At 31.9% G+C, this 26,331-nt stretch overlaps 1 protein-coding gene across 1 annotated transcript; it reads left to right on the forward strand.

Annotated features, from left to right (window-relative positions):
* The first annotated feature begins 22,183 nt into the window (after positions 1-22,183).
* Positions 22,184-23,131, forward strand: LOC141546712 (olfactory receptor 5D18-like). The gene has a single exon (XM_074274669.1). The coding sequence runs from the start codon at positions 22,184-22,186 to the stop codon at positions 23,129-23,131; it is 948 nt and encodes a 315-aa protein (XP_074130770.1).
* The last annotated feature ends 3,200 nt before the right edge of the window (positions 23,132-26,331 follow it).

Below are 26,331 nucleotides of genomic sequence, written 5' to 3' on the forward strand. Positions count from 1 at the left end.
AAAAAAAACCAAGGCAAAAATCTGAAAAAATTAACAAAATTAAACAAAATGTAGCTGTCCAAATCTTCTTAATCTTTACTATTTATTGTAAAGTTTGTTGACCTCCATCCTCACATCATAAAATTTACCTCCCTAAAATAAGATAATATATAAAGTGTTATTCATTTTTTGTTCTTGATATTGATGCAATTCAGTGCAATTGTAAACAACTTAATGAAAATTTAACATTTTCTGAAAATATCCACTTTTATATCTTTTTTCTGAAATGAAAACAAATAGAAAAAAAAAAAAAAACAAATGATAAAAAATCCCCGACATTAACTTCTCAAATTTCCTTAGTCTTTACTATGTAGTGTGATTAGACCTCCATTCCATCACCTTAAAACTTTCCCCCGTAAAATAAGACAGAAAACACAATAGTTATTAATTTTTATTGCTGATGTTAATGTAATTCAGTGTAATGATTAACAAAAATAATAAAAATGCAACATTCTCTGAAAATATTCATTGTGCATCTCTTTTTTGAAAGATATTATTTTGTCACCTCTGACTTTTAGTACTTTAAACTTGCTTTAAAGTCAGTAGAAGTATCACTTCTTAAAGATAAGATAAAATCTAATTCCTATTCTCCCCAATTCTAGATATTCACTTTTATACACAAATACTTTGGAGTCATACATATGCATATATGTTTACACATACATATAAACAGGCACATATGTGCTCATCCATATGCATCCATGTATATGTATGTTCAGAAATATTACAATTGCTTTTGCAGTTAAAATTTCATAAAATTTATGTCTACTTCTAATGATGACTGCAAAATATTAAAAAAGGATCAAATTATCTTCAATATGGTCATTTTATTCAGGGAGGGAGGATTTCCAAAATAGTAATTCTCAAGCAATTTTTTAATGATTCAATTATATTTCAAAATCCAAATTAATATTTTGCTACTAGTATATCCTGATTAGGACAAAATCATTATAAAATGTTACTTTGAATTTAATTCTGTTTTAAATAGATTTATATTCTATTAAAATAAATATTTATGTCATTTGAAAAATAATGCATATGAGTTGAATATTATTTATTCTATCTCTAGCTATATGTCTGCTTAATTGTTAGGGTATTTTCATCTGGTCTTTTTGAGGTAAACAAAGATAATATAATAAAGTATAAAGTAAATTTGAATTTTCAAATGACAAAAACAACAACAAAAACTCTATCTCTAGCATTGATTCAACATTTAATACTGAGAATACTGCCTTGCTCTCTGGTTTGTTGATATAGGTGAATAGGTGTTGATATAGATTATATAGTTAATGAATCTTCATTACCACTTTTCAATTTTTTGTGTTTCTTCTCTGAGAAGTACTATTTTTTGTCTTTTTTTCTGAACTAAATTAATATAGATATTATCCTTTTTACATAAGAATCATCCTTGTGTTTCAGATCCTGAAGAGCACCATAATATCCATGTCTAAAAAGTAACCTGGTTTGCTGTGTAATCTGTCCTAGACAAAACAATTATTCTTTGGTATTTACAATCATGTTTAACTATTTATGAACCCATTTGGGGTATTATTATTTTTTTTTTGGCGAGATACTGAAGTGTTTTATAATTTCCTTCTCTAGATCATTTTATGGATGAGGAAACTAAGGCAAACAGGGTTAAGTGACGTATTTAAAGTCACAAGGCTAGGAAGTCTAAGGCCAGGTACAAATTCAACTTTTTCTGATTTCATGCTCCAGCTCTATTCGTTGAGACACCTAGCTACCCAAGAAACAATGACAAACAATAATAATGATAACAGAGAATCAATAATATAGAACAACACATAATTAATCATTTTCATAATTTTTTCTATAGAGTATATAAAAAGGGAAATAAGGAATAGTAAAAAACAATTTTTGTTTAAAATATACATATTAAGTTACCTATTTATTCAAAACAATCTTTTAGGCAATCAGTGATAGCCAGGTGAAATAAAAGTAGTGAGATGAGCAGAAGAGTCTGAGAAACACACACAGACACATACACATCAAATTGAATGGATAAAAGTGTTCATTCCTTTTTAGTGTGGAAAAGTACATAGAGATTTTGCCACTTCGTGTTTATTAACAGAGTAAAGAAGCTTCCTCTTGCTTTCATGTGGCAACTTGCATCTTGGATTCAACTCTTGGGACATATGATTTAATATCCTATAGTGATATCCCTTCCTTTCATAAATCAAAAAATTTAGAATATTTTCTGTGAAAAACAACCTTGATCAAGTTTCAGATGTTGAGTAAACATTTTCTTATGGATTCTCCTTGGTGAGAAACTCCTATAAAGTGGGTATTAGAATTTTAATGGCTCATCTGAGAATTTCAATAAGGTTATTGGCAGTTTTAGTCATTCAAATATTTACTGTTTGGGCATAATTAGAGAAACTTTGATCATTTCTTTAATTTCCATTGATTGTTTATATTCCTTTAATCTAATTATTACTTTTCTTTCCGAGTATGATTATGGAAAGAGACAGAGTTTAGCCTTGTTCTTTCACGTTATTTCTCTCTGGAAATCCCCTGCATGTGTGTTTCTAGTGATTGTTTATTTTGTGCCATTTTAGCTGCTTAGTTCTATTGATTGGGTGCAGGATTTATACTCTATTTGCCATTATTTTTTCTTCTACATCTCTTGCCCTGCTTTTTATTCTAGGAAATATTGTGATGAGATTCTCACAACTATATTCCTTCTTTTCCACTTCACTCATCATACCATCAGGACACTATACTGAGTTTGCTAGGGCTCTAAGATCAAGTTCAGATATACACTATTTCCATTTAAAAGATGATATTATAGCAAATTAAAAGTGCTTGAAATAGATTATCTGTTAGATTTATGAATGAGAGAAAAAAAGTTAAACCAAAAATATATATAGAACATTAAATAATGTAAAACATATAATCTTTATTGTTTAAAATTAAAAAGAATTTCTACATAAATAAAACCATGGTGACTTAAATTAAAAGTGAAACAGAAAACTGGGAATTTTTTTACTAAAGCTTTTTATTTACAAAATATATGCATGACCAATTTTTCAACATTGACCCTTTGCAAAACTTTGTGTTCAAAATTTCCCCCTCTTTTCCCTCACCCCCTACCCTAGATGGCAAGTAATCCAATACAAGTTAAGGTTAAAATATATGTTAAATCCAATATATGTCTACATATTTATAAATTTATCTTGTTGCACAAGAAAAAATCAGATCAAAAAGACAAAAAAAACTAAGAAAGAAAACAAAACACAAGCAAACAACAACAGAAAGAATGAAAATGATATGTTGTGTTCCACACTCAGTTCCCACAGTTCTCTCTATATATAGATGGTTCTTTTCAGCACAAGGTTATTAGAACAGGACTGAATCATTTCATTGTGGAAAGAGCTACATTCATCAGAATTGATCATCATATAATGTTGTTGTTGCCATGTGCAGTGATCTCCAGGTTCTGCTCATTTCATTTAGCATTGGTTCATATAATTCTCCCCAGGCCTCTCTAAAATCATTCTGCTGATCGTTTTTTATAGAGCAGTAATATTCCATAACTTATTAAACCATTTTCCAACCAATGGGCATCCAATCAGTTTCCAATTTCTTGCCACTACAAAGAGGTCTGCCACAAACATTTTTGCCCACGTGGGTTCCTTTCCCTCCTTTAAAAGTCTTTGGGATATGAGTGCAGTCAAAACACTGCTGGATCAAAGGGTATACATAGTTTGATAACTTTTTGAGCTTAATTCCAAACTGCTCTCCAGAATGGCTGGATTCTTTGACAATTGTACAAGAATGTATTAGTGCCTCAGTTTTCCCACATACCCTCCAAAATTCATCATATTTTCCTGTTATCTTAGCCAATCTGTGTTTAGTGTCTTAATTTGCATTTTTCTAATCAATAGTGATTTAGAGCATCTTTTCATATGACTAGAAATGGATTTAATTTTTTCATCTGAAAATTGTCTGTTCATATCCTTTGACCATTTTTAATTCGACAATGGTTTGAATTCTTACAAATTTGGGTCAATTCTCTATATATTTTAGAAATAGGCCTTTATCAGAACCCTTAAATGTAAAAAAAGTTTACTCAATTTATTGCTTCCCTTCTAATATTATCTGCATTAGTTTTGTTTGTACAAAACTTTTTAAGTTAATATAATCAAAATTATCTATTTGGTATTCAATAATATGTACCAGTTCTTCTTTCATCAAAAATTTCTTCCTTTTCTGCAGATCTGAGAGGTAAACTATCCTATGTTCTTCAACTTTGATTATAATATCACTTTATGTCTAAATCATGGACCCATTTTGTTATCTTGATATATGGTATTACATGTGGGTCAATGTTTAGTCTCTTACATACTAGTTTTTGTCAAATAGTGAGTTCTTATTCCAAAAGCTGGGGTCTTTGGGTTTGTTAAATACTAGATTGCTATAGTTATTGACTTTTTTATCCTGTGAACCAAACATATTTTACTGATGAAGTACTCCATTTCTTAGCTAGTACCAAATGGTTTTGAAGACTGTTGCTTTATAATATAATTTGAGTTCTGGAACAACTAGGGCACTTTCATTGGCATTTTTTTTCATCAATTCCTTTGAAATTCTTGACCTTTTGTTCTTCCAGATGAACTTTGTTATTATTTTTTCTAGATCTGTAAAATAATTACTTGGGGGTTTGATTGGTATAGCACTAAATAAGTAGATTAGTTAGGTAATTTTGTAACTTTTATTATATTCACTCAGCCTACCCAAAAGCACTTGCTATTTTTTTCCAATTATTTTGTAATTGTGTTCATATAGTTTCTGACTTTGCCTAGGCAGATAGATTCCCAAATATTTTATATTGTCTACAGTTATTTTAAATGGAATTGTCTTTGTATCTCTTGTTATAGAACTATTTTGGTAATATATAAAAGTGCTAATGATATATGTGGATTTGTTTTGTATCCTGCAACTTGGCTAAAGTTGTGCATTACTTCAAATATCTTTGTAGTTGAATCTCTGTGGTTCTCTAAGTATAGCATCATATCATCTGTAAAGAGTGATAATTTGATTTCCACAATACCTACTCTCTAATTACTTTAATCTCTTTTTCAATTCTTATTGCTGAAGCCAGCATTTCTAACACAATATTGAATAGTAATGGTGATAGTGGGAAACCATGTTTCACTCCTGATTTTATTGGTAATGGTTCCAGTTTACCACCATTATATATGATGCTCCCTGATGGCTTTAAATAGATGTTATTGACTATTTTAAGGAAAAATCCATTTATTACCATATTCTCTAGTATTAAAAGAAATGGGTATTAAGTTTTTTATCAAATGCTTTTTCTGAATCTGTTGAGATGATCATATGATTTTTGTTCATTTGGTTATTGATATATTCAATTATTGTAACAGTTTTCCTAATATTGAACCAGCCCTGCATTGCTGGTATAAATCCTGGTGATGATTTTCTGTAATCTTTTTGCTAATATTTTATTTAAGATTTTTATATCAAGTTTCATTAGGGAGATTGGTCTATTCTTTTCTTTTTCTGTTTTCATCCAACCTGGTTTAGGTATAAGTAACATGTTTGTGTCATAAAAGGAATTTGGTAGGAGTCTTTCATTCCCTATTTTTTCAAATACTTTATGTAGAATTAGAGTTAATTTTTTTAAAATGTTTGGTAGAATTCACATGTAAATCCATCTGGCCCTGGGTTTTTTTCTTAGAGAGTTGATTAATAGCTTGTTCTATTTCTTTTTCTAAAATGGGACTATTTAACCAATTTACTTCTTCCTCTATTAATCTGGGCAACATATATTTTTGAAGGCATTCATCCATTTCATTTAAGTTATCAATTTTTTGGCATAAAGTTGGGCAAAATAACTCTTAATTATGCTTTAATTTACGCTTCATTGGTGGAAAGTTCTCCATTTTCATTTTTGAGACTAACAATTTGATTTTTTCTTTCCTTTTTCTAATCAAATTAACTAAAGGTTTATCAATTTTGTGGTATTTTCTTTCACAAAACCAACTCTTAGTTTTATTTATCAATTTAATAGTTTTCTTATTTTCAATTTTGTTAATTTCCCCTTTTATTTTCAGAATTTCAAATTTGGCACTTAATTGAGGTTTTTTAATTTCTACTTTTTTCTAGCTTCTTCAGTTTTAAGCCCAATTCATTTATCTTCTCTTTCTCTATTTTATGCCAATAAGCATCTAGAGATATAACATTTCCCCTTATAAACACTTTGGCTGTGTTCTAGACATTTTGGTATGTTGTCTCATTATTGTCATTCTCTTGAATAAAATATTGACTGTGTCTACAATCACTGTTTTATCCATTCATTCTTTAGAATTAGATTATTTAATTTCCAAATAACTTTTGATGTATTTTCTCCTGGCCTTATAATGCATGTGATTTTTGTTGCATTGTGATCTAAAAAAATGTATGTATTATTTCTGTGTCTCTGTATTTAATTTTGAGGTTTTTATGCCCTAATACATAGTCAATTTTTGTATAAGTTCCATGAACTACTGAGAAAAAAATAAATTCTTTCCTGTTTCCATTCAGTTTTCTCCAAAGATCTATCATACCTTACTCTTTCTTATTTATTTTGTGGTTTGATTTATCTGGTTCTGAGAGAGCAAGGTTTAGATCTCCAACAAGTATAGTTTTGCTGTCTATTTCTTCTTCCATGTTTCTTAACATCTCCTCTAATAATCTGGTTGCTATACTACATGGTGATTATATGTTTAATACTGATATTGCTTCATTATCAATGGTGTCCTTTAGTCAAATACACTTTCCTTGCTTATCTATTTTAATTAGATCTATCTTTGCTTTTATCTGATCTGAGATCAGGATTGCTATTCTTGCTTTCTTTACTTCACCTGAAGCATAAGAGATTCTGCTCCAGCCCTTTACCTTCATTCTGTATGTATTACTATGCTTTAAATCTGTTTCTTGTAAAGACATATTATAGGATTCTGACTTTTAATCCAGTATGTTATCCACTTCCATTTTATGGAGTGTTCATCCCATTCACATTCACAGTTAAAATAACTAATTGTATATTTTCTGCCATCTTATTTACCTTAATTTATGCTTTTCTTATTCTTTTCCCTCTCCTTTCTTACCCAGGGTTTTGCTTTTGATGACTACCTCTCTCAAATAGCCTTTCCCCTTTAAAGTGCCTCCCCTGTTTTTACACATTTCCCCTTATATTTCTGTTTTCCCTTCTATTGGTCTTTCCTTTTCTTTTCCCTCTTTCCCTCCCACTTCTCTATAAAGTGAGACAAGTTTCTCTGTGAAACTAAATATGTCTAATATTCTCTCTTACAGCCAAATCTGATGAGAGTAAGATTCACACAATGCTCATCCCCCTCCCTTCTTTCATTCAATTATATATTTTTTTGCCTCTTGTAAGATGTAATTTCCATTATTTTACTTCCTTTTCCCTATTTTTCTGGTATGATCCCCTTTTCCACCTCTAGTTTCTTTTCTATATTATCACAATAAAATTAAATTATATCCACATTCTCTAAGTATATCCATAACAGAAATATATTCTCAAAAGTTCTTTCCTTTTGCCTTCTTATGCTTCTCTTGAGTTCTGTGTTTGGAGAACAATTTTTTTTTGTTCAGTTCAGATCAGAACAATCTTTTTTTTTTTTTTTCCAGAAAAGTTGACCAGTTCTGGTCTTTTAATTATAAATAGATGAAATTCACCTATATCATCTTCTTCCCAGAAAGATAATACTCATTTTAGTGGGATAGTTTATTCTGGATTGTAATCCAAGTTTCTTTGTCTTTCAGAATATGAAACTCCAGGCCTTTTGATTCTTTATGGTGGAATTTTCTTAGGAGATATTTTGTATTTTCTTCTATTGTTTCATTTTTTTTTGTTTTTATTTGACTGATTCTTGAAGGCTTATTGAGTTATTCACTTCCATTTGTTCAATTCTAATTTTTAGTGTATTATTTTCTTCAGTTACTTTTTTTAGCTTCTTTTATAATTGGCCAATTAAAATTTTTGTTCAATGCATTCTTTTCCAATTCGAAAATTTTGTTTTATGTGAATTTATTTTTTATATTTGTTTTGTAGGGCATTATGTGCTTTTTAAATTCCTTCTTGAAATAATCTCACTTTATTTCCACATTTTTCTTCTTTTAAGATTCTTTATGCAATTTTCCAATTAAGCCTTGTGAAATAGAGACTAGCTCATGGCTCCCTTTGAAGCTTCATCTGCAGTTGATTTGCCTTTAGAAACCTCAGGATTTGATGTTTGTTCTTCTCTCTCTCCATAAAATGTGAGATTCTAAATATATTCCCATATTTATCATGTTGCACAAGAAATATCAAACCAAAAGAAAAAAAACACAAAAAAGAAGAAAAATACAAAAGCACACAAATAACAACAAAAAAGGGAAAATACTATGTTGTGATCCACATTCAGTCTCCACAATGCTCTCTCTGGATGTTACTGGCACCTTCTACTACAGGTCTAATAGAATTGCTTTGATTCACCTCATAGTGAAAAAGAGCTCAGTTTCTCACAAATGATCATTACATGATTTTATTATTACTGTATACAATGTTCTCCTGATTCTGTCTACTTCACTTAGCATTACATCACATAAGCCTTTACAGGCATTTCTGAAATCATCATATGCTTCATTTTTTTATTAAAGCTTTTTATCTTTCAAAACATATGCATGGACAATTCTTTAGTATTAGCCCTTGTGAAATCTGTTTCAATTTTCCCTCCCTTCCCCCATGCCCTCACTTAGATGGCATGTGATTATGATGAAATATAATGGTTCTATCAGAAATGGTGAGCAGGATGCTCTTAGAAAAATCTGGAAATTTCTGCATGAAAATGAAATGTATTGTTTTCAAAGAAATATTAATATGCTTTTTGTGCTCAATTCACTCATTTATCAATTGAAGAATGGTATGTGTGTGTGTGTGTGTGTGTATGTGTGTGTGTGTGTGTGTGTGTGTGTGTATGGGAATGTGTGTTTGATAGAGTGTTTGATAAAGGAGTCCTTCATGAGAGAAACTTTCTTAAAAGTTATTTCTCCAATTACTATTGCTAACTGTATTTTTTCCCATGTACATTATTCTCTCTCTCCTTTCACACTGACCACACTCAAAAAAACTGTTTTATTATTGACCGCCTCCACCCCCAATATATTCTCTCTTTTATGACTCTCCCTACTTCTTCCATTCCCCTTCCCTCCTATTTTCCTGCAGAATAAAATAGACTTCTATATTCATATTGACTGTATGTTATTTCTTCTTTGAGTCAATGCTAATAAGAATAAAGTTCACTCACTCTCCCTCCCATCTCCTTTTTTTTCCAATCTCAAAGTTTTTTCATCCTCTTTGTGGCAAATAATTTAGATCATCTCAGCTCTCCTTTTCCCACTCTCCAAGCAATTTCCTTTCAGCCCTTAATTATATTTTTAAAGATATTTTCCTTCATAATCAACTGTCATGTGTGCCCTCTGTCAAAATATACTCCTTCTAACTGCCACAATAATGATAGAGTTCTAATAAATTATGTCATCTTTCCAAATAGGAATGTAAATTAGTAAATCTTTTAATTATCTTATGATATCTCTTATCTTATTACCTCCTTATTCTTCTCCTGAGTCCTATATTTGAAATGCTAGTTTTTCTATTCAATTCTGATCTTTTTTTTTTTTTTTTTCATTATGACTGCTTGAAATTGTCTATATCATTGAATTTCCATTTCCCCTTGAAGGAGTACACTTAGTTTTGCTAGGTACATGATTCTTGGTTGTAATCTTAGGTCCACTGCTTTTTGGAATATCATTTTCAACACTCTCTGGTTCTTTAATGATGGAATGGCTAAACCTTTTCTTATTCTGACTGTGGCTCAACTATACGTAAATTGTTTCTTTCTTGATGCTTGCAATATTTTCTCCTTGACCTTGGGAGTTCTAGATTTTGGCTATGATGTTGCTGGGTGTTTTCATTTTGTAATCTCGTTCAGAAGTGATCAATAGATTCTTCTTTCAATTCATATTGTTACCTCTGTTTCTCAAATATCAGGATTGTTTTCCTCAATAGTTTCTTGAAAGATAATGTCCAATCTCCTTTTTATTATGACTTTCAGGCAAACTAATTTTTAAATTAAACCTCTTTATTTTCAAAACATATATATGAATCATTTTCAACATTCACACTTGTAAAACCTTGTATTCCAAACTGTTCCCTTTCCATCTTCCCACACACACACCCTTTTATGGCAAGTAATACAATACATGTTAAATATGTACCATTCTATTATACATATTTCTACAAATATGCTGCATAAAAATATCAAAAAGGAAAAAAAAGAGAAAGGAAATAAAATGCAAGCAAACAACAACAAAAAGAGTGAAAATACTATGTTATGATTCACACTCAGTTCCAATAGTCCTCTTTCTGGGTGCAGATGGCTCTCTTCATCATAAGACCATTGAAACCGGCCTGAATCATCTTATTGTTTATGAAAGCCATATCCATCTGACTTCATCATCTAAAAATCTTGTTATTACCATGAATAACAATCTACTGGTTCTGTTCATTTCACATGGCATCAGTTCATGTAAGTCTCTCCAGGCCTCTCTGAAATCATCCTGCTAATCATTTCTTGTACAATAATAATATTCCACAATATTCACATAGCATAATTTTTCATCCATTCCCCATCTGATAGGCATCCACTCAGTTTCCAGTTTTTTTTCCACTACAAAAAAGTGCTGCCACAAACATTTTTGCATATATGGTAGACCAATAATCTCCTAGATCAATTTTTCCAGATCAGTTGTAGTTCCAGTGAGATATTTAACATTGTTTTTATTTTTTTTTTTTACTTTATTGCTTATAAAATCATTAGCTTCTATTTACTCAATTCTAATTTTGAAGCAACTATTTTTCGAAATGAGCTTTTGTATCACCTTTTTCATCTGGACAATTTTACTGTTTGAGGCATTCCTCTAATTATCTTTCTGTATTTTCTTTAGCATTTCTCTCAATTCTCTTCCTAATTTTTCCTCTATCTTTCTTACTTGATTTTCAAAATCCCTTTTGTGTTCTTCCATGACCTGAGATCAATTCTCTTTTCCTTGGAGGCCTTGAATATAGAATCAACTTTGTTATCTTTTGAGTGTGTTTTGATTTTTCTTGCCACTATAGTAATTTTCTATGGTCAGAATTTTTTTCTGTTATTTGCTCATTTCTTCAGCCTATTACTTGACTTTTTACTCTTTGTTAAAGTAAGACTACATCTCCAGGGTGAAGAGTACAGTGTCACAAGATCTTTTCAGATATTCTTCTAGAGACCTGACCACAAGTATTATTTTCTTCCTTGGATTGTAAGGAGCATCTTTGTGGTTGCAAGTTAACAGAATTCTTCTGCTATGTCATTAAAGAGACTTTCTATGAGCTAAGGTTTTCTGAATCTACCACTACCATAGCTGACCTCACCCTTACCTGGTTTGCTGGTCTCCCAAGGCCCTCTCATTTTACTGACAAACCTTTCCTTCTGTCCTTTAAAGTTATCTTTGGTATCTCTTTTGATAAGAAGTTTAGAAACCACCAGAGATGATGCTGATTCAAAGGTCCAAGGCCAATTCTTGCTTTGTTGGAGCTAAGGGTATGGCTGGAGCTTCATTGGCCCAGCTATTGCTGAGACTGTATACAGCTTGATGGACTCCCACACTTGTGCCAGCCTTTCCTGCTGACCTGTTTAAAATGTCTTCCTTTGGAAAATGTCCCACACTATCATTTTGTATGAAGCTTTGTAGGAGGTCTGATGTAATTTTTTAGAATCATTATTTACAGGAATTTTGCACTATTTTGGGTACAACTGTAATTGTCCCTGCCTTTACTCCATCATCTTAGCTCTACCTCCTATTTTAAGTTTTTAAATTTTTCGTTCCTGGAGGCGGAGCCAAGATGGAGGAGAAGATACACGTGATTTTGTGAGCTCCCTTCTTCCCTCAATACCAATTAGTTAAATCAGCCTCAAAAATAACTCTGGACTGATAGAAACCACAAGGACTGGAAGCACGACTTACCAGCTGAAGAGAATCTGGAGTTTCAACAGAAAAGGTCTGTTCCCAGGGGAGGAAAAAAAAAAAGAGGCCAACACAGAAGGTTGGGTGCTAGCACACTGCACTGATCATGCTGGGGAGAACTCTGGGATCAGAGAAGCCAATGAGATAGAAGAATCTGGCACAGGCTGATAGCTCTTCTCTGCTTATAAAACAGCAGTTCAGAAGAGAAATCAAGCCACTTTAAAATATAAAGCCAGATACTAGAAACATTCCAATCTGGAAGTGACCTAACAGATCTCGGCACTGCAGGTGCGGCCAACTTCAGCTGTCTGGAGCTTCACCTGGGAGTAGTTAAGAGCTTGAAAAGCAGGGACATGGCCCAAGGCAACATCTAATTCTCATAGTGCCTGGCTCCACTGGAGGCTGTGGAACTCAGCCACAGAAGTCCCAGAGAAGCAGAACCTTTGAAAAAGGGAACACGGTTTCTGTGCAGACACTTCCAGTTTGAGCGCAGGGGCTTTTCACATCAGCTGCTGACATCTACACCACACAGGACACATTGGCTGGGCTTTGTGTCGCTTTAACTGTTCAGTCTTAAACCTCAGGGAAGTCTCTAGGACACACAGCAGGGGTCCTTCACTGGGCAACCCTCATAGCTCAGCAACAACCTTACTTATCACCCCTGAGGCACTAAAAGGGAGGGGGAGGGGAACTCTCTTCCAGAGCTCTCTCTTAGTTCAGGCACAGGAGCCACTGCATTCATCCAGTCTGGGAGGAAGCTGGTAAAGAAATAAATAAATAATTTCTTACCCCAAGGACAGACCCCAAAAGATTTTTAAATATGAGTAAAAAGCAAAAAAGAACTATTGGTTCCTTCTACACAGAGAAAGAGGGGGTATCCAACCCCAAGGAAGTTAATAGCAGAGAGTCAGCAGATAACAGCCTAAAGGGGAACGATTCCTGCCCCCCATCACATAACTCTCTTCTAGAAGAGACTATTAAAAAATTAAGAGATTTTGAAGAAAAATGGAGAAAGGAAAGAGAAGCTATGATAGAGAATAATAACATTCTGAAATTTATGGAAAAAATAAAGAATTCACAGGAGATTCAGGGAAACAAAATTTGAATTAGAAAAGGTTAAAAATCACAGGAAAGTAGGATTTCTGAATTGGAAAAGATAAAAAAATCTCAAGAAAGTAGGATTTCTGAATTGGAAAAGATAAAAAAGTCTCAAGAAAATAGGATTTCTGATTTGGAAAAAGAAAATAATTCTCTAAAAAATTAGGGAAATGGAAAAAAATTCAATAGAGCAAAATAATTCATTTAAAAACTCAATTGGGCATATACAAAAAGAACTAAAAACTGTGAATGAAGAAAATAACTCCTTAAAAATCAGGACGGAACAGATAGAAATGAATGATTCATTGAGAACCCAAGAATCAGTCAAACAAAAGAAAAAAAAAATGAAAAGCTGGAGAATAACATCAAATACTTACTGGGAAAATCTATAGACCTGGAAAATAGATCTAGGAGAGATAATCTGAGGATCATTGGACTTTCCTAAAACTATGACCAAAAAAAGAACCTAGATTCTATTTTATAGGAAATAATCAAAGAGAACTGTCCAGAGATAATAGAAACAGAAGGGAAAATAGGAGTGGAAAGAATTCATTGAACACCTTCTGAAAAAGACCCTTAAAAAAAAAAAAAAAAAACACTCCACGGAATATTGTGGCTAAGCTGCAGATTTACCTCACAAAGGAAAGAATATTGCAAGCAGCTAGATAAAATCAATTCAAATATCAAGGGGCCAAAATAAGGGTCACTCAAGATCTGGCTGCCTCCACATTAAAAGATAGAAGGGCCTGGAACCTAATATTCTGAAAGGCAAAAGATCAAGGATTAGAACCAAGAATAAACTACCCAGCTAAGATTAGCATTTTTTTCCATGGAAGAAGATGGTCATTCAATGAAATAGAGGAATTCCATATGTTTCTAAGAAAAAAAAAACAGACTTAAACAAAAAATTTGATCTACATCCATAAGACTTAAGAGAAACAGAAAAAGGTACGCAGAACCCTTGAGAACTGTATCTCTGTTGTGGATATATAGAAAGTCCACATGGACTTTGATTTTACTGATATAAAAAAGGGGGGTGTAGTAAAGGGAAGGGGGTAGTATCAGAAAAAAGGGGAAGGAGTGATAAAAAGAGGGAAACTACATCCCAGAAAGAGGCATAGAAAATGTACCATATCTGAGGGAATTTAGAGAGGGGTAGAAACTTTATTTGAATCTTACTCTCATCAGAAGAGGCTCAAAGAGTAAATAATTGACATATTTGTTTTTCAGAGAATTCTCTCTCACCTTATTAAAAGGGGGAGAGGAAAAGGAAAAGGGGAATAAGGGAAGGGACTTGGAAGGAGGGGGAGGGATACTAAAAAAAGGGAGGGCTGTGCATCACAAGTGGGGTCTATAAATTAAATATCGGGGAAGGGGTTCAGGGGGTCAAGGGAAAAAGCATAATCTGGGGATAATATGATGGCAGGAAATACAGTATTAGTAATTTTAACTGTAAATGTGAATGGGAGGAAAGCTCCCATCAAATGGAGACGGATAGCAGACTGGATCAAAAATCAGAACCCTACAATATGTTGTTTACAGGAAACACACTTAAAGCAGGGAGATACATACAGAGTAAAGGTAAAAGGTTGGAGCAGAATCTATTATGCTTCAGGTAAAGCCAAAAAAGCAGGGGTAGCCATCCTTATCTCAGATCAAGCAAAAGCAGAAGTTGATCTAATTAAAAGAGATAAGGAAGGAAATTATCCTGCTAAAAGGTAGCATAAACAATGAAGCCATATCAATACTAAACATATGCACCAAGTGGTATAGCATCTAACTTTCTTAAAGAAAAGTTAAAAGAATTACAAGAAGAAATAGACAGTAAAACTATAATAGTGGGAGATCTCAACCTTGCACTTTCAGATTTAGACAAATCAAACCACAAAATAAGAAATTAAAAAAGTAAATAGAAAATTAGAAAAACTAGGTATGATAGACCTTTGGAGAAAACTGAATGGTGATAGAAAGGAATATACTTTCTTCTTAGCAGTTCATGGATCCTATACAAAAATAGACCATATATTAGGACATAAAGATCTCAAAATTAAATGTAGGAAGGCAGAAATAATAAATGCCTTCTTCTCAGATCACAACGCAATAAATGCTACATTCAGTTAAAAAGTTAGGGGTAAATGGAGCAAAAAAACTAATTGGAAACTGAATAATCTCATCTTAAAGAATGACTGGGTGAAACAGCAAATTATAGAAACAATTAATAATTTGATCCAAGATAATGACAATGATGAGACATCATACTAAAATCTGTGGGATGCAGCGAAAATGGTAATAAGGGGAAATATTATATCTTTAGAGGCTTATTTGAACAAAATAGAGAAAGAGAAGATTAACGAATTGGGCCTGCAACTTAAAAACCTAGAAAAAGACCAAATTAAAACCTCCCAACCAAAAATCAAACTTGAAATACAAAAATTAAAAGGAGAAATCAACAATATTGAAAGTAAAAAAAAAAAACAAAAAAAAAAAACTATTGAATTAATATATGAAACCAAGAGTTGGTTTTATGAAAAAGCCAATAAAATAGATAAACCTTTGGTAAATCTGATCAGAAAAAGGAAAGAGGAAAATCAAATTGTAAGTCTCACAAATGAAAAGGGGGATCTTTCTACCAATGAAGATGAAATTAGAGAAATAATGAGTTACTTTGCCTAACTTTATGCCAATAAATTTGATACCTTAAGTGAAATGGTTGACTTCCTCCAAAAGTATAGGCTTCCTAGATTAACAGAGGAGGAAATAAATTGCTTAAATAGTCCCATTTCAGAAAAAGAAATAGAACAAGCTACTAATCAACTCCCCAGGAAAAAATCCCCAGGACCAGATGGATTTACATGTAAATTCTACCAAACATTTAAAGAACAATTAGCCCCAATGCTATATAAACTATTTGAAAAAATAGGGGATGAAGGAGTCCTACCAAATTCCTTTTATGACACAGACATGGTACTGATACCTAAACCAGGTCTATTGAAAACTGAGAAAGAAAATTATAGACCAATTTCCTTAATGAATATTGATGCTAAAATCTTAAATAAGATATTAGCAAAAAGACTTCAGAAAATCATCCCCAGGATAATATACTATGATCAAGTAGGATTTATACCCGGAATGCAGGGCTAGTTTAATATTAGGAAAACTATTAGTATAATTGACCACATTAATAATCAAATTAATAAAAACCATATGATCATCTCAATAGATGCAGAAAAAGCATTTGATAAAATCCAACATCCATTCCTACTAAAAACTCTTGAGAGTGTAGGAATAAAGGGAGTATTCCTTAGAATAATCAGGAGCATATATTTACAACCGTTAGTAAGCATAATATACAATGGAGATAAACTGGAACCTTTCCCAGTAAGATCAGGAGTGAAACAAGGTTGCCCACTATCAGTATTACTATTCAATATAGTACTAGAAACGCCAGCCTCAGCAATAAGAGCCGAGAAAGAGATTCAAGGAATTAGAGTAGGAAATGAAGAAATCAAACTATCACTCTTTGCAGATGACATGATGGTATACTTAGAGAACCCCAAAGACTCTGCTAAAAAGCTATTAGAAATGATTCAGAATTTTAGCAAAGTTGCAAGATACAACATAAATCCACATAAATCCTCAGCATTTTTATATATCACCAACAAAATGCAACAGCAAGAGATACAAAGAGAAATTCCATTCCAAACAAATGTTGAGAGTATAAAGTATTTGGGAATCCATCTACCAAAGAATAGTCAGGAATTATATGAGAAAAATTACGAAACACTTGCCATAAAAATAAAGTCAGATTTAAATAATTGGAAAGACATTCAGTGCTCTTGGATAGGCCAAGCAAATATAATATAGATGACAATACTCCCCAAACTAATCTATTTATTTATTGCTATACCAATCAGACTCCCAAGAAACTATTTTAATGACCTAGAAAAAATAACAACAAAATTCATATGGAAGAATAAAAGGTCGAAAATTGCAAGGGAACTAATGAAAAAAAAGTCAGATGAAGGTGGTCTAAGTGTACCTGATCTAAAGCTATATTATATAGCAGCAGTCACCAAAATGATTTGGTATTGCCTAAGAAATAGACTGGTCAATTAGTGGAACAGATTAGATACAAAGGATAAAAAAGGGTACATCTATAGCAATCTAGTCTTTGACAAACACAAAGATACCAACATTAGGGATAAAAATTCATTATTTGTAAAAAAACTGTTGTGAAAACTGGAAATTAGTATGGCAGAAATTAGATATGGATCCACACTTTACACCATATCCCAAGATAAGATCAAAATGGGTCCATGACTTAGGCATAACGAATGAAATAATAAATAGATTAGAGGAACAGAGAATAGTCTACCTCTCAGACCTGTGGAGGAGGAAGGAATTTATGACCAGAGGAGAACTAGAGATCATTATTGATCACAAAATAGAAGATTTTTGATTACATCAAACTAAAAAGTTTCTGTACAAACAAAACTAATGCAAACAAGATTAGAAAGGAAGTAACAAATTGGGAAAATATTTTTAAAGTTAAAGGTTCTGATAAAGGTCTCATTTCCAAAATATATAGAGAATTGATCCTAATTTATAAGAAATCAAACCATTCTCCAATTGATAAATGGTCAAAAGATATGAACAGACAATTCTCAGATGATGAAATTGAAATTATATCCACTCATATGAAAGAGTGTTCCAAATCACTACTGATCAGAGAAATGTAAATTAAGACAACTCTGAGATATCATTACACACCTGTCAGATTGGCTAAGATGACAGGAACAAATAATGATGAATGTTGAAGGGGATGTGCGAAAACTTGGACACTGATACATTGTTGGGGGAGTTGTGAAATAATCCAGCCATTCTGGAGAGCAATTTGGAGCTATGCCCAAAAAGTTATCAAACTGTGCATACCCTTGGACCCAGCATTGCTGTTATTGGGATTATATCCCAAAGAAATACTGAGGAGGGGAAAGGGACCTGTATGTGCCAAAATGTGGCAGCTCTTTTTGTTGTAGCTAGAAACTGGAAGATGAATGGATGTCCATCAATTGGAGAATGGTTGGGTAAATTATGGTATATGAATGTTATGGAATATTATTGCTCTGTAAGAAATGACCAGCAGGAGGAATACAGAGAGACTTGGAGAGACTTAAATCAACTGATGCTGAGTGAAATTAATAGAACCAGAAGATTGCTGTACACTTCAATGTTGTATGAAGATGTATTCTGATGGAAGTGGATAACTTCAACATAAAGAAGATCCAACTCACTTCCAGTTGATCAATGATGGACAGAAATAACTACACCCAGAGAAGGAACACTGGGAAGTGAATGTAAACTGTTAGCACTACTGTCTATCTACCCAGGTTACTTATATCTTCGGTATCTAATACTTAATGTGCAACAAGAAAATGGTATTTACACACATATATTGTATCTAGGTTATATTGTAACATATGTAAAATGTATAGGATTGCCTGTCATCAAGGGGAGGGAGTAGAGGGAAGGGGAGGATAATTTGGAAAAATGAATACAAGGGATAATATAAAAAAATTACTCATTCATATATACTGTGAAAACAATTATAAATAAATAAAAGTTAAAAAAATTTCATTCCTTTTGGAAAATTATAACTACATTATGATTTTCCATACAATTTGTAAGATAATAGTACCTACTTCTCAGAGTTATGAGAATAAAGTGAGGTAATATCTATAAAGTATTTACCTAATTAATGAAACAGTAAAAGCTATGTAAATGTTACTCTTAAGCATTAGAGACTATGTTAATAGTTATACTAAGCACTAGAAATAAAAGATAGATAATCTCTGAGTTTTTGAATTTTTTTTATTTTGAATTTATTCAATTAATTTTGAATATATTCCTCAAATATCTAAATCTAAATGAATCTAAAATTCATTAATCATATATTATATAAAGACAAATAGTTGTTTTAAAGAAGAGAGTGTAATATATTGAGAATCATAAAACAAAATATCTATCTCTACATAGATATATGATTAATTGGTGGTAATTAAAAGGGAAAAAAGGAATACTGTTCAGGAGAGATAAGGAAAACCTGTAAAAGTTAGGATTTTAACTGGTGACATAATTAACTAGGGAATCAATAGAACAAAATTGGGGAGAAAATAAATCTTTTTCTTAATCCAGCTTGTTACCTTTTTTTTGGGATCCTTTTTTGCAATGTTCTTTGATGGACATAATCCAACTCAACTGTGGGGTCAATTGTTGAGATCAATGATTTCTATTAATACTTTAACTTAGACTTGGTTTTTGATGCTTCATTTTGGGAGATTTTATTAGTATTGCTTAAAGACATTTTGGTCAATAACAAATATTATGAATAGAAAATAAAGTTCTGGTAGTTACTATCCCCTATGATTTCAAGGACTTACTTCTATTCCTCAAAGGTGGATTTTTTTATTTTGATTAACTATTTGGACCTTAGCCAGATGAGGTCATTAATCTCTGGCATCTCTTTCAAAATGTTTCTTTAAACAGAAGGTAGTCCAATACAACACATGCCAGAACAAGCTTCCTGGCACATAAGCTTCTTTATCAGCATTTTCCTTTGAAATTTATTGTCTTACTGAAGTCAGTTTAAAAAGTAGTTTAAATTTATATTTTTGTAAACTATACATGTCAATTACTGGATTGATTCGAATTTTGATCAAATTTGGAGGAAGGTGGTATTTTCTATAAATGGCCAATGTGTGCTACTATTTACAAGCTCAGCATTCATTGCTTCATGGATGTAGGGAATAACTATCCCTAAATTTGTGATTACAGTAGATATGCTTAGAAGATCTCTGCTATTTCCTTTTTCAGAAACAAGAATTGCTGCCAGAAAACTTATGCAAATCCCTTCATTTATAAAGAACTACCAGGATAATGAGGTAGGTGCAGTTCCCAAATCATCCTTTTCAATATAATTATCGAACAATTATTGGATAATTATTATTTTCAGAACAGTGTTCTGAACCTAAAGAATACTAGTAAATTTTAAAGTCTGAACTAAAGACCTCACAGTCCATATAGTAAGAGAGGAAAGATATACAAAAAAAATGCAGATAACAGAGATCATAAGATGAATACATACTCACTCTTTCAGATATTTTTATGCAATTGGTTTTATGAGAAATTTAGTCATTAAGGCTAACTACTCAGAAAATACTTGTGAGAGAGGCTGAAACAATAACTTCATTGAGGAAAATAGTATAGAGATAAGGTTCTAGATGAAGATTTTATTTACTTTTAAACAAGACTTGAATGCCAGGAAATGGGAATTGGTTGTTGCTAGCTATCTATATACTCTGGTAGAAAGTGGACCACATGATACCAATACTTTTCTTCCATCAAGTCTCAGATGAAGGCATCAGGAACTCAGGTTTCTGACTCAGAATCTTCTCATGGTGACATCAACTTTTGTTTTTTCATATTTGTTCAAATTTTCCTGCAGTCAGGGAAAAGTGTCTCTTATTTTTTCCTATAGTTATATTATTTGTGTCAGATCTACAGTTGTCAGACTTGAAGATCAATAACAAACCTAGTAGAAAATAGGTTTCTTCAAAGTAGTAACCATCTCGTTTATTTTTCTGGACATTGACATTATCCAACAGTGTAAATGGGGGAAAGTTTTTGAATATAAAATTTATCTTAGAAATCAAACATTTTTGAGTAATAAAAAGACAATTAAGGTTTTGGAAAGATTGAAATAAAGATAACATTGAAGAAAAATGGACTTTATTTCTGGAGTGTGATTTCCTAACTATCTTTTAAAATTTCCTCAAATATTTGTCTTTATATAGTGGATGATTAATTAGTCTTATGTACATTTGGAAATATATTAGAAATTATTTGAATATATCCAAAATAAAAAAACATTTTAATAGAAGACTATTTTTCCATTCTACATAGCTTATGATGATATAGATTTATGAAAGTTATCTAAACAAATTCCAAAGTTTATATGAAGTGTTTCCTATGGGTCCAACCTTATGATGAAATATCAAAAAAAAAAAAAACTGAATAGAGAGAAGACAAATAAAACAAAACAAAAATATTTTTAAAAAATAGTGTAGGAAGAGAAAACAAAATTTAGATCAGATCTTTTGGATTTTAGAAAACTAAATTAAATAAACTAGAGTTGAACAGAAAATTGTAGGTAGAATGTCTAGAACTGAATAGAAAAAAAATTAAATAAAGATTAGAATGTAAATTTTTTTTTGTTTTATTCCTGTGTGGAAATAGATACTAGAAAAAAACGAAGAAATAAAGAATGGATTTTTGTCATTCAAAATTTTCAAAATTTGGACATTGCTTCTATCCTTCCTGTTGTATGGCTTTCAACTTAAAACCATGATAGATCCTGTCACCCATAATACCATTTCCCTTTCATAATGCAATTATGTACTTCTCTCTTTTCCTCTCCTCTAAATTAAGAGTACAACATATTCCAATTTCCCACATTTATAAATTTCTCACAAAACCTGAATTGATTTGAGTTTTCAATAAATACAAATTTCACAAGTGAATTATTATTATTTATTATTACTTTTGTCTATACCTCTAACTTCTTTGGTATAAACAGTTTTCAATTAACTCTTCCAAAATGAGTTGGTATCTAACCTGTATTCTGGGGTATTAGGGAATTGTCTGAACTACTTAGAGGTTAAGTGATTGTTCCAGGGTCACAGCTTACTGTATGTCAGAAATAAAGTAAGGAACTAGGATTTTCTATCTTCAAGGCTTACCTTTTATCTACTAGGAATATTTTATGGAAGAATTATTTAGTTCCTTTAAATATTCTTTAATTGTCATCATTTATTTAGACCTACATATTGCTCATTTCCTGCTCATTGTACTATTCTGTTTTTCAGAATTACCTTTCAAATTGCATTCAACTTTAGCCATGATGATCACTGACAGAAACCAAAGTGCCGCTCCAGTCATATTTGTTCTCTTGGGATTCTCTGACTACCCCGAATTTCAGATTCTTCTCTTTCTGATTTTCTTAGTTATCTATGTGATCACTGTAATGGGAAATCTTGGAATGATAGCAATCATTGCTGTCAATCCCAAGTTACATACCCCAATGTATTTTTTCCTTAAACACCTGTCCTTTGTGGATTTCTGTTACTCCACAATTGTTACACCAAAACTGCTGGAAAACTTAGTTGCAGAAGATAGGGCAATATCTTTTTCTGCTTGCATCACACAATTCTTCTTTGCTGCTAACTGTGCTTTGACTGACACCTTCATGTTGGCAGTGATGGCATATGATCGTTTTGTGGCCATTTGTAATCCCCTTTTATACATGGTCATCATGTCCCAGAAACGTTGTACCCTGCTGATGGCTGCAGCATACTCCTGGGGCACACTCTTCTCTCTGCTCTTCACCTATTCTCTCCTTGTATTATCTTTTTTTGGCACTAACATCATTAATAATTTTATTTGTGACTATTCTGGCATACTCTCTTCCTCTTGCTCTGATAAGCACTTTAGTGAGCTAATACTTTTTATAGTGGCAAATTTTAATATGTTTAGCACACTCATGGTCATAATCTCTTCATATATTTTTATTTTTGTAACTGTCATGAAGATGCATTCAATTAGGGCGAAGTGTAAGGCTTTCTCCACTTGTGCCTCTCACCTGATGGCTGTTGGAATGTTCTATGGAACAGTCCTTTTTCTCTACTGTATTCCCCATGCCAAAAGCACTTGGTTCACCAATAAACTGGGCTCTGTTTTCTATACAGTGGTCATCCCCATGCTGAATCCTTTGATATACAGTCTGAGGAATAATGAAGTAAAGGAAACATTCAAGAAGTTATTGGACACAAAACGGTTTTCTCATTAAATTATTATTATTATTAACATCATTACCACTACTATTGTCAAGAAAAGCAGCAAGTATAGCAAAAAATTGCTAGACAATGAGAATAACATCTGACACAATTATTCTGCACAATTGATGTTTCCATTCCTTAAAAAAAATAATAATACATTAAGGAGCTGTTATACTTATCTGGTATGTATATATTTAGTTATGTTATATGTGACACACTGTTGTGAATCCAAGTTAAAGTAAATCAAGAATGAAAAATTAAAAAAAATAGTTCCCCAAATCCTCTTCTTCATCACTGTGTAGGATGGATTCACAATTATCACGTAAGCACAAATTTTATCTTCTTAAAATAGGCAAAAATGCAGTATTGTTATTAATTGACTATTCCTAAATATTTGGTATTTATTGGGTCTTTTCAGATATTTCTAATACATAGCTAGTAGGTGTGAATGTTGGATTTGGAAGACATTATGCTAGAAAATAAGATACTGAGAAGTGACTATTGATCATCAGGGAGGAGAATGGAGATCACACAACACTCCAATATAACATCATGTTGATGTTATATAGGAAAATGGTAATGTACACTATAAAAATACAAAAATTTCTGAAAACAGTGGTCATATCCCCTTTTTTGCTGAAATGTACTACTTCCTTCCCTTTGTTTTTCGTTCATCAAGTTTCTTTTAAATATTGGTAGAAGTAGCATCTTCTAAAGTTGAAACATGTTCAATCCCCTTCCTCCCAAATTTATGTGATAAATTCATAATTATTAATAGTTTGTGTATATGCTTATTCATATTATGTGAATATGTATGAATATACATATATATATATATATATATATATATACACTGACATGTACATTTGTCCAAATGCATATGTGTACAAAGATATTTAGAAATATTTTTTGTTTTAGTTGTAAATAATTGTATAGAAAGTGTGGATGTTATTAATCATGACTTCAAAACATTAAACATAAAATTTTCTTCAATGTGATCATTTTAATCATAGAAAGGATGATTAAAATGTTTAAGAATCATGGTTTCTGGGCAATTTAATAATATTATTAATAATATTGTCACTTTATTAATAAAAGTATAGCAATTTGTACATCTCTCCTAGACCAGAGACCCATGATATTGATGGGGTAGCAGTTTGTATGTTTTTGGAAGAGGTGTTCTTGAGGGATGACAATAAATTTGGATTGGTTAACACAATGAGAGACAGGCAATTTGGGGGTACATGACTTAGGTCACTCAAATCTTTGTCAAAGTGATATCAGTTTTCATATTACCTCTCTTGATTCTAGTTGGTCAACATTTTTCCCTGACCTGTCTGAGAAAAGAGAAGGAGCAGAAATTCACCCATTATCCTAAATTACAATTTGTTTTATTGTCTGATTATATATTGGCCTAAGGAATTTTCAAAGAGAGATTTCCCTCACTGGTTAATTTCTGAATGAGGAAATAAAAATGGGGAAAAAATCTATGCTTAATACAATAACTACTTATTAAATACATGAGAGAAATATTCTCTTGTGGGAGACCACAAGAAAGATTCTACTCCAGATTAAACATTTCAGATGCTAAGAATAAGCCTTGTTCTCTGGTTTGTTGATGAAGATGAAAAAGCATGTCAGTGAATGCATTGCAGTGTTCTTCATTTACCTGCTTTTTTGCATTTCTTCTCTGACAAATTTCACTTATTCATTTTTTTCTAAATTAAAACATTATACACATCTCTCCTTTATATTAGAGTGATCTGTAAATTTCAGAGCATTTAAGATTCTGAGAACAAGGTAAAAGTCCTTGTCTGAAAAAATGAACCTGGTGAAATATGTTCTGACTTATTCTAGATTAAACTATGGATGTTTGGTATAAAATGCAATCCAGCATGGGGGTTCTAGAAAACACACTATATTTTGGCACCTAATATGAGGTTCTAGAAAGCATAGTATATTTGGCACCCCAATTTGGAGGGGTCTAGAAAGCACACTACACTATGAATGTCAAAATAACAATTATGAGATGAGCAGAAGGATCTGAGAAACACACATTCAAAAACAGTTGAATGAATAGAGGTGATTAATTTCTTTTCAGTGTCAAAAATATATGGAGCTTTTGCATTTTGTATTACTTTCATAGGATAAAGGATTTTCCTCTTATTTTCATACTGCAACTTGCATCTTGGATTCAAGTCTTTGGACATATGTTTTAATATTTCATATGAATGAGACAGAGCCAATATGGTAAAGAACTCAACCAACTTCTCCCTAAAACTGCTCTAAATTCCTTTACATAATGACTTTAAACAAATTTTAAAGTATCAGAACCCTCAAAAAATGGAGCAGACCATTTTCCAACTGAAAGCATTAATAATTCAGAAGAAAAGGTCTATGATACTAGGGTGGGAGTCTAGCATGCAATATTGGTACAGGCTACGCCAGCATAGCCCCAAACCCCTACATTAGCCAACCAGGAATCTGTTGTTTTACCACATAGATCTTATAGCTACAATGAGACAGGGACAGTACTAACAGCTCCAAGGGAAAAAAAAAAGAGAGCTTATGGTCAGGTTTCTAGAAGGATTTCTGAAAACAGCTACAAACTGTCCCAGAACCTTGGGACAGTGCATGCTACACCCTAGAAAAAGAGTCCTACTTTAACCAAAAAAAAAAAAAAAAAGTTAAAAGACAAGTAATAGGCTAAGAAAATAAGCAGAGAACAGAAAAAAAGTTTCAGAACACTGAAAGTTATGCTGACAAGTAAGATCAAAACACACACTCAAGATGATAATAAAATCAAATTTCCTACATCCATAGCCTCCAAGAAAAATAAGAATTGAGCTCAGGTCATGGAAGAGTTCAAAAGGAATTTAGAAAATTGAGTAAGACTGATAGAGGAAAATATAAGAAAAGAATTGAGAGTGATGCAAAAAGCTAATGAAGAGAACAATGACTTAAAAAGCAAAATTAGTCAATTGAGAAAAAAGTATAAAACTCACTGAGAAAAAAAATATTCCTTAAAATTATAATTGAGCAAATGGAAGCTAATGGTTTTGTGGAGAATCAAAATATAAAAAAGCAAAATTTTTAAAAATTAAAAAATAGAAAGAAAAAAAGATGAAACATCTTATTGGAAAAACAACTGATTTGGAAAGCAGATCTAGGAGAGATCATTTAAAAATAAATAATAAATAATCTACCTGCA

Source organism: Sminthopsis crassicaudata, chromosome 6, assembly GCF_048593235.1.
Source record: "Sminthopsis crassicaudata isolate SCR6 chromosome 6, ASM4859323v1, whole genome shotgun sequence".
In the NCBI taxonomy this organism is placed as follows: domain Eukaryota; kingdom Metazoa; phylum Chordata; class Mammalia; order Dasyuromorphia; family Dasyuridae; genus Sminthopsis; species Sminthopsis crassicaudata.